Source organism: Anopheles moucheti, chromosome 2, assembly GCF_943734755.1.
Source record: "Anopheles moucheti chromosome 2, idAnoMoucSN_F20_07, whole genome shotgun sequence".
NCBI classification, from domain to species: domain Eukaryota; kingdom Metazoa; phylum Arthropoda; class Insecta; order Diptera; family Culicidae; genus Anopheles; species Anopheles moucheti.
The window spans coordinates 76,841,319-76,857,268 of record NC_069140.1 but is presented as its reverse complement, the minus strand read 5'-3'; the positions used below and the strand labels follow the sequence as shown (position 1 = coordinate 76,857,268).

At 40.6% G+C, this 15,950-nt stretch overlaps 1 protein-coding gene across 2 annotated transcripts in view; it reads right to left on the bottom strand.

The window, feature by feature from the left end:
* The window catches only part of LOC128296949 (growth factor receptor-bound protein 2), a 37,696-nt gene extending 22,165 nt beyond the window's left edge, over positions 1-15,531 (bottom strand). The window contains exons 1-2 of one of the 2 annotated variants that reach the window (XM_053032484.1): positions 15,417-15,531; positions 5,982-6,867 (exon numbers count right to left, since the gene is read on the bottom strand). In XM_053032484.1, the coding sequence (XP_052888444.1) occupies positions 5,982-6,059 (78 nt within the window). In that variant the 5' untranslated portion in view covers positions 6,060-6,867; positions 15,417-15,531. Of the gene's footprint in view, positions 1-5,981; positions 6,868-15,412 lie in introns of both variants that reach the window. The other variant, XM_053032485.1, reaches the window with a different exon arrangement.
* Positions 15,532-15,950: the final 419 nt, after the last annotated feature.

Below are 15,950 nucleotides of genomic sequence, written 5' to 3'. Positions count from 1 at the left end.
GCTTTAAAACTGTTAACTGGAAATTATGACTTTACCAGCACTTTTTTATTTTGTTTCGTTAGAACGGCCTGGCCGTATTGACCGGATAGTCCTTGCTACGGGGGATTGGTCCCCGGTTACCAGCACTTGAACGTACTTGAAATTAGCTGCAAAAAAAACATTGCAATGATTCGGTTTTATTGCTCTTCCACCTTAACGTCAAACAAGCAAATAACTGTGCCGCTCGTGTCCTTGTGCGCGGTACGTTGAAATTGGGTCAACAATTTTCCTTCGGTGATGTAACGCTTTTTTCTCCAACCAGCAGCAGTCCATCACAGCCGCGTGAAAACGATCACAAAAAATAACAACAAACAAGCGGAAAATCCTGTTTTTTTTTGCCCAGCACCCAGCAACGCTTTCATCTTTCCGTTTGACGTTGATCGTTGCGCTAAGAGAGCGGAAAGTTGATTTCAAAGTAAATTCCAGCCAACCAGCACTTGACCGTCCGGCGTATGCGATAGCTGCCGCCAACAGCAGCACGGTAGAACTGGGGCTAACACGTGTCATATCCATCCACATTCGTCGGACATTTGGAACAGATTGGAACAGAATATTTTTTATTGGATGCTTTTTTTTACTTTCAAAAGAAAGGGAAACCCTTTTCGCTTCTGTGTTTCGATGAAAACTTGTCAGCGTTGAGTGGCACAGACAAGCGGACGGTGCCTGGTCTGCTGGTGCCGGTGACTCGTTGCTACCCAAGTGTAATCAATCAAAATCGGTATCGTTCCAGGAAGCGACATCGGATGACGGGTTGACGTCGTCAGTGTTCGAGAAAAACCATGCAAATGCTCACACCAGATGAGCCTCTTCGGGACTCTTTTATTGAGAGCGGTGCGATGATACAGTGCTGCATGCTTATTAGGGACACCAATACCAGGATCAGGCTCAATCAGATACTTCCACTTCTGCGCTTATTATTAATACTGGAAACGTTGACATGGGACATGGACTGATTTGTCATTCGGAATGGCCTAAACAATGAACACCTTTCATTGCTATTTGCCCAATTTGAAGAAGTCAAGTCAAACATGAACTTTAAATGACGATAAAAATATCATTTAGTATCTTAAAGCAGAACTTTTTCTCCTTCAATGATTTTAGAGGGCGTTTTGCACACCACCGGAATATTTTAGATTGGGATCTTGAAATTTGCCTCCAAACTGTGATTAATCAACGTTCTGTCAGTGTGCGAAACAAAAACTTTCTGCACAAGGGTAAGATAAGGAAAACTTTCTACCAGAGAACGGGCGAGTAAGGAAAGTATAGTATTATCTATACGAAAAAGAAGTGAAAATTCAATACAAAAACACCCTTCACAGGAGGAGGCATAGAAAAAAATAATATTTTGTAAACCATATCTTATTTTTTAATTTGTATTTAATATTAGGATGTTTCCTTTTATCAAAATCATCAAATCATCATCATCATCAGTATCATCAAAAGTTTAAAAAAATATACAACCGAGTACTTGAATGATTAAGTGAAACATTTTACACCCGGAACCGTGCAATCGCTAGTTGGGAAAAGATATGCTAAACAGCGCATTACTATTGGTTTCTGTTGCCCTCTTTCCTAACTCAGCATATGAGTCAGCAAATAAATGGCCGGCCCGGTGCTGCCAGTCAAATTGTGAGTCACCAGGCCCAGGCGACCAAGAGCAAAGGTAAAAACGGCAAGAAATGGGAAAGAACTTGATGCGAACTTCTAACTCCACTTGCCGCATCTGTTATACGATGCTTTACGTCGGTTGGAACCGTTTCATGGCGTGAGTGATGGCGTCTTATCATCACCTTACCTTCCCTTATGCTTGCAAAGAAGCCTCAGAACAACAGCTTCTTTCCCCTCCCCGGGAACGAATGGATGATGAAATGAGAAACAAACATGCTTGACATACTTGTGCCGCCAAATGGGGCATTATCAAGCAAGCTTACGACTTCGTCGGGCTTCGTCTTCTGCGGGACACGACTTACAAGTGCGTAATTTAAATTTTAACTTTATTTCGCTTGTACAATGTCGCATTAGCTTGTGCACAATAGATAATTTGTTTTAGTTTGGAGGGGGATAGTACACTCTGGGGGTGACTATGATACTATGACAAAAATGAAGCAAGTCGCTTTTCGACCACACAAGCTTATATTTAGGGCTACAAAATGGGAAACTCCTTCGGACGCTACACCAAAAATCAAGCCGGACATCGGTGAGTCATTCCAAAAAAAAATAAGAACCATAAATCTTCTTGCGATTCTTTGAGAAGAACGAACGAACTCGTTCATAAAAAAGAGTAGATGGTTCGTTTTAACAGCTAAACTTGATAATTCTGACCAGATATTGCTGCACAAAACTGAGAAGGAATTGAATTACTTTGTTCAAAGAACCGTTTGTTTGCCATTCAAAAATGAAAAAAGATCGTTCACTAATTCACTTAAAGTTAAGAAGTGAGTTACCCATACGACGCTGAAGTATCCAGTCATACCGGCAGCAGAATATATTTCTATCATTTTCTTATCATGCGCCTGTTTAAAGGCTTAATAACAAGGGTACATAAATAAATGAATTCACGTGGTTCACGATTCGTTCTTTTTTTTACGAAGAACTGGGTCGCACGCATATCTGGAACGCATATCAATCCATAACGATGAAGCTACTATAAAGTCAATATCTTTTCGTCGTACATTTTGATTACATGAAATATAAGGTTTTGAAATAAAAACAGACTTTCAAATGTAAAAATGAACGAGCCAGCTTGCACCAAGAAGTCATTTTGTTCTATACCCAGTACTCAAAATTTAAAAATGGTACAACGAAGTCGTCTGCGAGCCATTTCAGAGCTATCACATCCACCACATGGACAACTAGATCACGAGTAAATAGCATTGAGAATTCAGATTCTAAAAATTCTGCTATAATATTCGACTCGTAAATTTTGAAAAGTATACAATAACGAAAATCTTTGACAGATTTTATTTTGTTAACCAAAAACCATAACTTAAAACACGCTGGGTATACATCCAACATCCAACAACTCCTTAACATCCAATCAAAATTAAGCTTTTAACCAAAAAAAACTATAGACGATGGAAATAAATTAAACATCATCTGTCACACGTCAAATATAAATCAAATACACGTCAAAAATACATGTAAACGCAAGAAATCGTTTTAACTCAATAGATCAAAGCGTGGTGAGTCAGGGGATCGTATTACTTCCATCCATGCAGCGCACTTGGTGAACGATGAAGCCCCGATAGAGGTTGGCCGATAAAATCCGATCGGCCCGATCAACCCGACAACCCGATCTCACAAATACAAATCGCGCTGCGCTTCATTAGCATTAATTGTATGCTTTATTAGCCAACCCGCGCGGGTATCATGTGTCACCTGCTGCTCATAAACGTTTATTGCACACCGATAACACACAGCCTACTCTTCTGCTTCTTTTGTTTGTTTGTGTACGTTGTTGGAGGTGTGTAGAACAAAACCAAAACCCAATAAAACACATTATTATTATCGCAATGATGTAATAGTTTTATTAGAAAATAGGTTCCTCCCATTTTTTCCTGCAATTTCTATAACAAATATTTCAATATACTAAAACATAGGAGAGTAGCAATACGGCCTGGCCGTCTCTGAATAAATAAAAAAAAAAAAAAAAAAAAAAACATAGGAGAGAGCAAAATCATAGTTCCCAAATGAAGTTTTCATATTTGCGAAAAATTTGCATTGCAACAAAACGTCCCGCTGTGGGACAAAAGCACCAGAATGGACCATGTTCAGTGACGCAACGAATGCAATCTTTATTGCAACAGGTCTGGGAAGGGGTAACACATATGTGTTGTTGTGTCACGCTTGTAATGCAACTCTTTGTGGTGGTAGTGGTAGGTGTGTAAATATGCAAATTTAGTAACACATTTTAATTGACATTTGAGTGACTGGTTGTTTACCGCGATCAACCCCAAAATTGATTGTGTGTGAAATTAGATCGCCGATGAGTCAAACCAAGTGACGTAGTTGAAACATTTGGTGTGAAAAAGATTAAATTACAGTTAAAAAAAGACACATTTTTCAGTGGTACTTTACTTGCATGACACACATCGCTCTTTAATTGAGACTTGCATATAAACACCCGACGGAGAGAATTGGATTGTTTTCGTGTCCCTTCCACACACATACTCGCCATTGACCGGCATTGAGTAAAATAGACTTTTAAATTGGAACCTCGAGGTTGTTTTCAATTGTTTGTACCGGACTTGGTCTGTTTGCGCACACACACACACACATGACCTTTTGAGTCGTTTTGCCCATGCCTTTTTGGCTGGGCAGCCCTTCCCACCCCCCCTGCTCCGATGCAGCACTGAAAAACTAGACCCGCACGTCATTCGGGTACAATTCGCAACAAATAACAGCACCGTGCCGGACTCGCCGGGCCAAATACCTCCTCTCATCGTATCGCAGCAGCATAACTGGAACGATGAGTCATGTAAAGGTTTTGTTTTGTAGACAGATTCCGATTTCTCCCCCCTGGAGAAGGCGATGGCGATCGCTGGGGAAGGGAAAGGCCATGGCGTGTGTGTGTGTGTCTATACGTTGTTTATCAAGCAGGAATGGTCTTAAAACATCAATCATTGAACCCACGAGAGGGAGTAGTGCAATCTGGTTGACGCATTTCGAAGTAGTGCGTGTAATAATTGTATGTGATTAAATTGGTAATTAATTTATGCTAAAAGAAAGCTTGTACGGGGAGATTGTTTTGTTGTTTTTATTTCAATAATTGTTTAAACTCAAAGGCTTGATGCGTGTGGTAGGAATAACTCAGTATAAAAATTCGGACATAAATCTTCAGCACCTCGTAAGGGATGGTTTAAGTCTAATCTAACACATTGTAAATTGCTTGCTAACAGCTTACGATACACAACAGCTTTTAAATTTCAGCAGATCCAGAGCCAGATGAACTGACCTAAGGCTGAGTGGACCTGAGGCTGAGATGGTTTGTTAGGAACGATTGTTTTAACAATTTTCATTTTTTTGTCATTTTTTCCCTTTTTTAAACTATTTCATTAAAAACTGAGCTTCCATTAATCTTTTGACTCATTTCCTTATTTTAATGACTCCTTACTAAAGATTCATATGAATGACTCTTCTTAAAAGATTCATTAAACACAACACTAATTCATATTTATGCTTAGTGAAGAGTCGTTCCAAATCCCAAATAAGTCTCAACAAATTTATGTATCCTCAAAGATTCATGAGTCTTCGAAGTTCCGTGACTCTTCATAAATCATCAAAGAATCATGAATCGTCCAGAATTCATTATTTAATTAATAACTTTTGTACTGATTAAATAACGCTTAGAATGCTAACATTCTCGACAGCGTAGACCAATTAAACAGAATTGGTTTTACTATTAACTATTCTAGCTCTTCGTAGAGAGTTAGATGACCATTACTAGAGATTCACGAATCATTGAAGATTAATAAATCTTTGAGTACTCAAGAATCTTGCCGTATACACAAAATTTCATGTAGCTCTTCAGAATAATTCTGAGTGGAGTCAAACTCTTGTTCTTACCGGCCGATTTGTAGGTGGAATATATTTTGTGTACCAGTTTGAAACAAAAAATCTTCAAATTTATTCATTAAAACAGTTGTTTTCAGCTTCATTCTCTTAAACTAAATTCTAGATATTCGGATTAAAAGACATCCAAAGCTCCAAATGGTGTGCGATCATGTCTGAACTACGATTTGCATTCGACTACACAATATTCACATTGCTTGGGAAACATTCCTTCCTTCTCTGCGTAAATTCAACTGAACATGTTTAAAACGTAGACATAAACCTCATGTGAAACCTTATACGATTGATCAATAATGTCGGTATCTTCTTATATTGCAGCAATTGGTGTTACAGCTACATCACTAGCATGATTGATAACCTTCCGCACTCACCTTTAAAACCTGACTCTTTCTGAAGCTCAGCTCATCATCCGCTGTGGCGTTAAAGTCATGCTTTGCAACGGCTTCCATTTTGTGGCTGTGGCTGTTCGTTCCAAGCTGAGGGTGCCGTTTAGGTGGATCTTGTTCTACCGCTGCGAATCTGGATTTCCGCCGTTCCTCCGGGTTTTCCGGGAAAAGAAAACAAACAACAAACTTTTGTGTGTCGAAAACTGCGGCCGTGAATCCTTGCACTGTACCGGCCGGATAACTGCGGGATTATTTGTTTTGTTTTCTTCTTCCGATAACGGTTGCCAACCACTTCGGTGGGTTTTTGATAGAGGACCGTCACCACACAGCGACCAATCACTGGCAAACTGAATCCCTACTGCAGCGTAGTACGCGACACGATCAATGGACGCGAGAAAGCGGCAGCAAATGGATGGAACGGAAGAGCACCGATGTGCACCGAACCACGACACAAACGCACAACACTTACGCACTATCGCTCGGTAAACATTCATACACACGCGCAGGATAAAACGCACACACAAAAACACGGGACACACACTGTACACCACAGAGCTGCTAGCCGATAAAATGCATTCTTTTCCTCAAATATTGGTTGCACTACGCACGCTGCTCGTCGAACCAAAAAGAAAAGAAATACCGCACACACGCGGCGTGCATGAAACACGGGGACACAAACACCATATAAAAAACACTTTATACACGCACTCGCACAAATACACCAGCTTCAGCCTACTAGATCGCTCCGTGTACTAGGATAACTTATTTTTAAAATTATTTCTCCACAAACTGCACAGCAATTATGGGGCGATGGTGATGACACACGCAGCAAAGACAGACATCACATAGACACTGTTCATTAGGCTTAAGGCTAGAAAGGGAAAAGGAGATAGGGAGAGAGAAAGAGATGTAAAGTAAAATCTATTTCATCACAGCGGGCACACTATCGCGGACCGTGGCGTGCGGTTCACACCCAAGTAAGTAAACAAGCCAAAATAACATCACACCGGGGACTGGCGGACCTCTTTTTGACGTCATTTCGTACGGTACGTTTTTATCCTTTTTCCGGGTTTTAGTTTTCCTTCTTGCACCGAATCCGCACACACACACACACACCCACAAAGCTGATGAGCATATCCGCATTAACTTCCGACCAAGGACAACCCATGCCCACCGGATATTCACACACCACCATCCCAACACAAACACACGCACAATGGTCAACCCAGCGGGCACAACAGCACAAGGCACGTGAGACTAAAACGATGGGATGATCGGGTTCGCCTCACCGCCGATGACGTCACACGCGTTAGAACTTTTGCACCGTCCCCCGTCAGTGTGTGTGTTTCAACGTTTGATAATTAAACTTCATGTGTTTGTTGAAATTCTAGCAACCAAATGATAGCGCACCACCCCATTCGACACCTATACACCACCTTCGCTGATTTTGTGGTGCGTACTGTTCACGATGGGTGCGCCGAAAGCGCACCGTCTACTATCTACTACGGCGGACCGAAAACAACAAACTACACGCAGCAGCAACGAAACGGAATGTGGCGCCTATCAAAATGTGCTCTCACACACCGATGTTGCACTCACACTCGCGGGATTGTGTTGTTCGCTCGCGGATAGTAGAATGAATGAAAGACGGCACAAGAGACGGCTGGAGAGATAATCTTGCCGGTGAGATAATGAACGTTTCGGAATGGATTGGAGAAAATTGTTCTCCATTGGAAAAAGAGTCATTAAAAACCATTTTATGATTTGTTATAAACGTTTATATAGTTTTTTTTATATATAAAAAAAAACGTTTAACAAACACTTAATGTAGGGTGAATCTGATTTTAATTCATAAATCGCAATTAATTGCTGAACGGAATGAATGAATCGGAATATCTATTTTCAACATTCATAAATCCTCAAAAATTCATAAGTTATCCAAGATTTTTGTCCTCCAAGCAGACCAAAATCTACAATCAACTAATTTTCCTTTTGTATCTTTTTCACCAAAACCAAAAAGTTAACTTATACAAAAAGCTGTATATTATTACATTTCAATCTAAGTACACACAGTCGATTCTAGTAACCTTGACGTGAGTCTCATCTCGCACGCGGTTGCTCTTGAATGTTTATTCCCACACTCACTGGTCACTGATTCGGAAGCGGAAGCGGAGCGATGCAAAACGTTTTCCTCTCACACTTGGTATCTCTCTCTCTTTCTCACATACACACAGTCCGCATTTTCCACATTCCATTGAACTCCGAACTTCAAACTGCACACTCCCAGAGACCAATACTTTTTTTTTGTTCCACACCCCCAACACAAAGCGGAGGGTGTTGCCCTCTAAGAAATTCATGTTCTTTTATATCTCCCCTTTCCATCCCTTCCATTCCCTCACTCTTACTACTGCGCGTTATCAGTCGGGTGATACCCGTAACGAGCGTGGACAATTTCACTCTCACTCTTTGCCGGACGCATCCTTTGTGGGTGTGCGGGTAACAAGCGCCATGCGCTTCGGGTGGGTCGATAAGGGAAAGGATGTTTGAAGGCTGATGTTCCGGAGCGGGTCGGGAAATAAATCATTCATTTCGGAAACTGTAAGCATTGCCTTATCGTTTTTTATTTCTCGCTAAAGAACGTGTGGAATTTTGGTGCAAATTCAACACGCCTTTTTCCCCACGCCGCAAAGGTGAGAAGGTTTTCATCTCACAACCTAGCGGAGTGCTACGTTTAAAACTGTTTGCAGAAGGTTGTTTTTTTATTTGTCTGGCTTGTCTGTTCTGACCGGCTCGTTTAATATTTGCGATAATCTGACAATAAATCTGGCCTTATGCCGCGAAGGTTATCGATTTCGGTTATTTTTTTTTCTGTGGGCCACCCAAAAACCCAGCAAACCACACACCAGCGTGAATGATCGATGGTTTTATCTTTATTCGTTCCGTTGGGTGATTTTCTTGCTGTCGGTTTCTTGGTTTTCGCTATCCTGCTGTCAGCTATGTTGAGAAAGGAAAATCGGAAACGATATCCACCTACTACAAACACACAATCCAGCCAGCGTGCGTTTAATTCGTTCGCACGCAGCGTACCGCTTAATGTGAAGCAATAAAATCAGGCATCCTTTACCAACACACGGATCTGGGCTCACCAATAAACAGCACGTGTGTTAATTTGTACATCAGCGAAATTGGTACGAACGCATAAAAATCTTTCTTTTGTTTTTAACTTACTGCTTTACATTACGAAAGAATGAAAAAAAACAACAACAAAAGGAATTGCGGAAAACGAAATTGTGTTGTAGTTGATTTTCAATTTTTGAAACATTATACTGTCAAGTTTCACATTTTTTACGTTTATTTAAAATATTTTATAAAAATGCTGCTAAATATATAGTACAAGTTCGGATCTCTACCTTTACTACAAAGAATAATAGTGTTGTGTTTAATTAATACTTTCTGAAGAGTCATTTAAGTGAATTTTAAGCAAAGAATCAAGAAGAATCATTGAGCATTCATGAATCTTGACGGAGTCATGAAGCTTCAGAATAGGGAATCAGGGCTTTTTTTTTGTTTCGTTAGAATGGCCTGGCCGTATCGACTTATTTTACCAAGTAGCCGGATAGTCAGTCCTTGCTACGGAGGATTGGTCCGTTCGCCGGGCCGCTACAATCAGATCCTTTTATTTAATTAAAAAAATCATTCAGATTTCTGATTCCCAATCAGATTCACCCAATACTAAAAACTATTGGGAACGATCATACATTAAGCTAATTTTTCTGTATGCGTTTCGTAGTTTGTAGACATATCAGTGATGCTCTAAGGAAATCCGAACCTTGCACGATTTTGACACGGCGTTGAAAGGGTTAAAGAAGAGAAATAATATGAAACTTTAATGAGGAGTTATTCAAATCTGGAATCTACTCTCAAAAGAGTCATGAATCCTTCGAACAGTAGCGCATCATAACCTCAAGTTGAATGGTAGTTGGGCCTAATTTTGGAAACGGATGAGTGTGTAGAGTTCAAGGGAAGAAGCTTGACAAGAAGAACCGGCTCATAGGTAGGAGTCTTAAATCTGCGGTGATTCATGAATCTTTGTAATAGAGATTCAGATTCATTCATCTGGTTCTTAGATACATTAAGAAGTCTAATTCTGATTCAGATTCACCTAACACTAGCTCTAATAGGTATGTAATTTCAGGATTTCAGGAAGCCTTGTGTAGTGCACACCAACTAAGGAACGCAACCGTTCCATGAAGTCCGTGTTCCTTACTTCCCATTACTATTATGGAATCTTCGAATCGGTTGACAGAGCATCTTAATTCTAATATTCTAAAACTAATCGTTTCTCTTCTTTATTTCACGCAGGTTTGGTAATGGTTTTTCACATTTTTGAATAGTAAACAAACATTTTAGAAACGATCCCAAAGAAACTTAAGTATGATTTGTTCATAAAATTGTGCAAAAACTCCCATACGGTCGTTTAACATGACAGCAGATCAAAAGTAACGAGCAGATACATCAAATCCTTCAATGTGATATAAACCAGCTTTGAAGTCGCCGCTAGATATCAGCTAATATATGTTTTAAGATATAAGCTTGCGAACTTAAGGTACGATCCTCCGCGTTTTTTGCCCACCAGACATTGTAAGTTCTGCGTCACAATCGAATCGCCAAACGAATGTGCGTTATTTTTAGTTTTGCGCAACAATAACGCCAATCTCGTGCCAAATACCAGATCTGTGCATCATGCATCATTTTCTGAGCATTGAATTTCCTGTGAGGGTGTGTGCCGTTAGGTGCTGGTCAAAAAGTCGCATAAAGTTTCATTTAAAATGGAATGCGAAACGCGTAGGAAAGTTAACCCGTTTTCGCAAATTTTCCGCCCAGATTCACCACGTTTGCTCGCTCGACGAATAGAACAGCGACACACAACGACTGTCCCAAAGATTAGCGCGCGTAACACCCAACGTATACACTGCGGGTGGCATCCATCTCCGATAAATTTCCACCATTTTCAACCTCGCAATGATATCATCATCCTAAGGCGGTGGTGTTTAAAACTTGACTTTTGAACAATAAAAAAAAACGGACAGTTCTCGGCATCCACGGGGAAACGATTTCACCGAAAATTGGGAAAATCGTAACCAACATGCGATCGCCATCGCAGTAACCCACGCATTTACATTGTTCACAGCGTGTCTCCGAGTCTCCGTACCACCTCTCCGACAGCCAATCGATAGTGTACGCGTGCGTGCGCGCGTATGTGTTGCAGAAGATTCACATTCGACAATTTCGGCGTGTAAGCCAGCCGGCAAAAACCGGGACTAAAAGGTTACAAGATGCGTTTCGCCGGTGGTACTACAGCGTGGCAGGAGCGAGCAAGAATCTAATCAGATTTTAAAAATAACCAACCAGCGGCAGAAAATTATACACGCAGCCACTACCACCAGACCAGACTTTTACCTAAGAGTTGTCTTTTTTCGTTTCACCCAGTTTAACTTTAGCCGGAATGAGACAAAGAATGCTTCTCTTTCTTTCGCGCGCAAGCATACACACACGCACGTTAACACACACCGTAAAACAAAAGGCACGCCGGAGAGAGCGAAGGGTAAGTATGAAAAGTTTTAAAAAAGTAGGCTGATTTTTCGCCGATTGTTGACGTTTTGTAAAGGGAGGCTGCTGCTGGTGGTGGTGCTGTACAAGATAGGGTGGGTAGTGAAGTGAAAAACATTCAGCAGAGGAAAATGTGGTTCAAGCAAGGAGGGATGGTGTCATAGTTGACTCACTCGCATCGACAATGAAATAATAATAGGTTATTGGGAAAGTTTTGTTGGGAAGTTTTGTCCGCATTTTTCTTCCTTTTCTTACACAATTTTTCATCGGCTGTACAAAGGCGAGTATGAGTTAAAGTGAATTGTGACAGTTGTGGTTGGAGGAAATAATGTAATTTTCATCCAACAATCAGCAGTATGTTAGACAGCTGAACACTCCCGATTGAAACACATTTATTTCTATAGGCAATAAGCAATAGGAAGGTTTTCTATAGCAACTTTTAACCTGATATGACTACCTTTCGCTTCTTTTGGAGCAAGAATTGTAGATTTCTGCAAGAAATGTAATGATCAACCCAATTATGGGATGTAATTCATCGAATATAAAGGAAGCGCGTTTGAGAACGACAATCGAAAAGCAGTGGAATATTTCGTTCGATGAATTTTTAACCAAAACAGTACATAGCCGGAGGAAAAGTGAAGGTGAAATTTTAGGAAAAAAAAACACAAAACATAAGAAATTCAATACGACCTTATTAATTGCCCTTCATTAAGTGGCGCAATTTAATTGGACTCTTTGGAATTGTATTCAACGAGTGGGAGTATCTTCTTTCTTTAAGATTTTGGTATGCTTTTTGGTAATCAAATCAATGTGACTGTTTGTACATCTGTCTGTGTAGTATATAAGAGTTTTTTTTTAGAATACAATCTTTTCTCGATTTACGCGAATAATTTTCGCGATTTTCGCTTAACTTGAATTCCCTTTATAATATCGTTTATATTTAGTATTCAGAGATCGATTTCTTCTTTTCACGGTACAAAGCGCAATAAAAGTTGATATTTTTACGTTTACTCAGATAATTAAGTTAAATTTTTATCAAAAACTATGCATAATAATAAAATGTAACGTATTTTTGGGAAAATTTGAAATTTGAAAAATAAAAAAATTCAATTCCACATACATAAGTTACACTAACTGTCAAAATTGTGGAATTCGCATATCTCGAATTCGCGTAACTCGGAAAATGCCAATATAGTGAACTTTAACCGGACTAAGCGGCCATAGTGGGTCCTGAGTTCGCAAGTGCATAAAATCATTACTCGAGCTGGCCTCATTCGTGATTCATGATTCTTGAGGCTGACCAGCACAAATCTAGAGATATTTCTTTCTCTTATTCCAATAACATGAACAGATGCGATCCTCTGATAGCAGATGATATCGAAACTAGCTGTCTTTTGGTATCAATCCAGCAGATAAGGTTGAAGTTCCCGACAAATTCACAGTTTGTTTAACACCGTTTGCCCATTGGCATTCAACGGCAAGACCACAATGCCATAAAAAATATCGAATGTAATCGAGTGTGTGCAATCCGGTGACTACAGTTGTTGAACAAATTCAATCAGTTATTTATAGCTAACCGACGGCGGCAACATGTGGATTCCGGGTTGTCGGGGCGGGCAAAGGGGGCAAAAGAAGTTTAAATCCTTCCACAAGAAAGCGCACGGAAGTTTGCCGCGCGTATTGTGTAAAAACAAACATTTGCACAACAATTTCCACGGAAACCCGAGCACGACTACTAATGGGTTTCCGCAGCTTCTGCAACCTGCCAGGGAACATTGCCGGGTTTCGGGACTGGATGGTGTTTGGAACGTTTGGCTAAAAATATCACCAATCTTGAATCGAATTATTCAAAAGAAATTTAGAACGACCGACGCATTACAGTACCCAATTTAGCATAACGCATTGGGGTTTGATGTGTTCATGCTGTAAAACAAAACCAATAAAAAGTAAATTAGTGAGGGATGGGAAAGCACCCCTAAAGTGGATAAAATATGTGCAGCACAGTAGGCGGTTTACAAACGAAGCGGAAAGTAAACGGTGCACACTGCAAACATAATTGGGAGCACATGCACTCACCCACACACTCGAAGAACACCCCGAAATAAAAAAAACAACATAAGCACTTCATGCGTAACTCCTCAGAAGCTACTGTAGGGAGGAGAATTTAAAAAATGTTAACGAAAAAAAGCAACAGCCTAAGAAGAAGAAGAAATGCGTTCTTTTTCTCCCTTATGATGTGTCGTGCATGCAGGAAAGAAGATGCACTTGAGAATTTGGAGAAAAGGGTAAAGTTGCACCGCACGCTCCTTACTCATCCCTCTCTTTCTTTCTCTCTCTCTCTCTCGCTCTGTCTCTCGTGTTACCTTCGGCCATTTAGGGGTTGAAAGTTGATGCAAATCTCTCGGCATAGTTGGCCATGTGAGAGCTTCATCATCATCATCATCATCACTACCACCATCATGATGATCATAAACCCCTTACGCCAACGCGGATGGTGATGTCGTCCCGGCGGGTGTATGTTGCTTTACTTTTAGGAGCATATTTAATGTGGTTTCTGGTGCAGCTCGTCACATACACACACACCCACACACACCCACATACATATATGTCATATACATGCACACATACCATCTCGTGCGCCGTGTTCTGTATAGTCATAATCATATTTAGAATGGGGGTCTGGGAAGTTCGTTCGGTTTCTGAATTTCCTACTGCATTCTTGAACATAGTTCGGCGTACATTCTGAACATAATTCAAACGTTAAACGCTGGTAGCAAAACAAACTTACTCCGGTGCCTAAAAAAGTTTAGCTTCCGGTGTGCATTGTTTCCAAGCGTAAAAATGTCTCTTTCATGTTGCATGTTCTGATATGTTTTCAATCTTCATTTTTTCTTCTCTGTCCCCTAGAGCTCGATGATACAGAACGCCAGCAATGGTGGACGGAATTTAGAGTGCGAGGATGGCTAAGGGGTGGAAAATACCATCAATAAGCCGCATCTATGATGATGGTGAACCTTTTTTTTCCTCAGAAATGTACGCACGCACACGTACACAACCGTGTGTGCAGTTTGTGCTCTCGCTCTAACGTTCTCTCGCTTACGTGCCTCCCGGTTCACAGTATGCGAGAGATCGCCGAGTGTCGTCGAAATTGCTGGAACAATACAAAAAAAAACTCGTCATGTATGCTGCGATTTTTAAATGTTGCTAGACAACTCGTCTTGGACATAGCTTGTGTTTTTGGCTTTTGAACAAGAGGCACATTCAATTGGGAATATGTTCTATTCTCGCTCTCTTTAGCGGTAACCTTCCGCTCCGGTCGGATTATTCACCAATACTAGAGATTGGTCACATTTTCGGAAGGGGTTTTCCCCCAAATTCACCAACACTAACCGGTGCACGCACGTCGCATAGCTTTACCAATGCTTTGGGATTTAAAATTATATTCCGGCTGCAAAATGATGAAGGGGAACACTGCAGCGGCCAAGAAGGCGAAGGGTAGTTGGAGACACAGAACCAGAATCAGTGCACTTCTCTCATTCAACTGACAACGATGTCACCCACACGCACAATTCATCCGTCTCGCACACACAACCGTACAACGCACCCACCAACACTACACGCCACCTTTAACACACCGAAAAAAAAGCACCGAAAAAGGTGAAGAGTACGGTAAGAAATTATGTCTCCTCCCTCATGCGGCGCGTTAGTATCGGGGTGCGCTGGAGTTACGACTTTGCACCGTGTTTTTCACGCACAAATGCCGGGAAAATGATTAAACGCAACATCACCACGTATTCACAACGTACTCACGATTAAAACGAACGCTGACGGAAAAACACAACGCAACGAAAACGGCTCGACAGACACACACACGAAATTAGGCGAGCGGGACGAGAACGTTGTCGCTTTTTTCTGAAGTGCTCTGCTGGCCAGGGTTGGTTCGTTTCGAACGATTTGACAGCAAACACTGCCGTGGAAGGATCGGTACATTGACAGTTGCAAAACTCGTTTGCTGGAAGTGAATGGATTTATTTTTATGTCTGTAAAATTAGCTAACTTTACATATTTTGTGTGCACATTAAATTGATGCAAAAGATACATACAAAATACAAGTCAATATGGTATTGTTTTAATTGACTCATGATAAAAATTGAATAAAGATCGCACTGAAACAATCAGTTCAGTATAATACTATGTTACTAGTGTATCTTTACGTTATTTCCTCGGTATAGTATTATATTAGAAGTCATTTACCCTTAAAATCAGATAATTCGTAGTTATCTTCAAGCTCATTGTTTGAAAATACCTTTCACATTGTTTTGCACACTTTAGCGCGCGACAAAC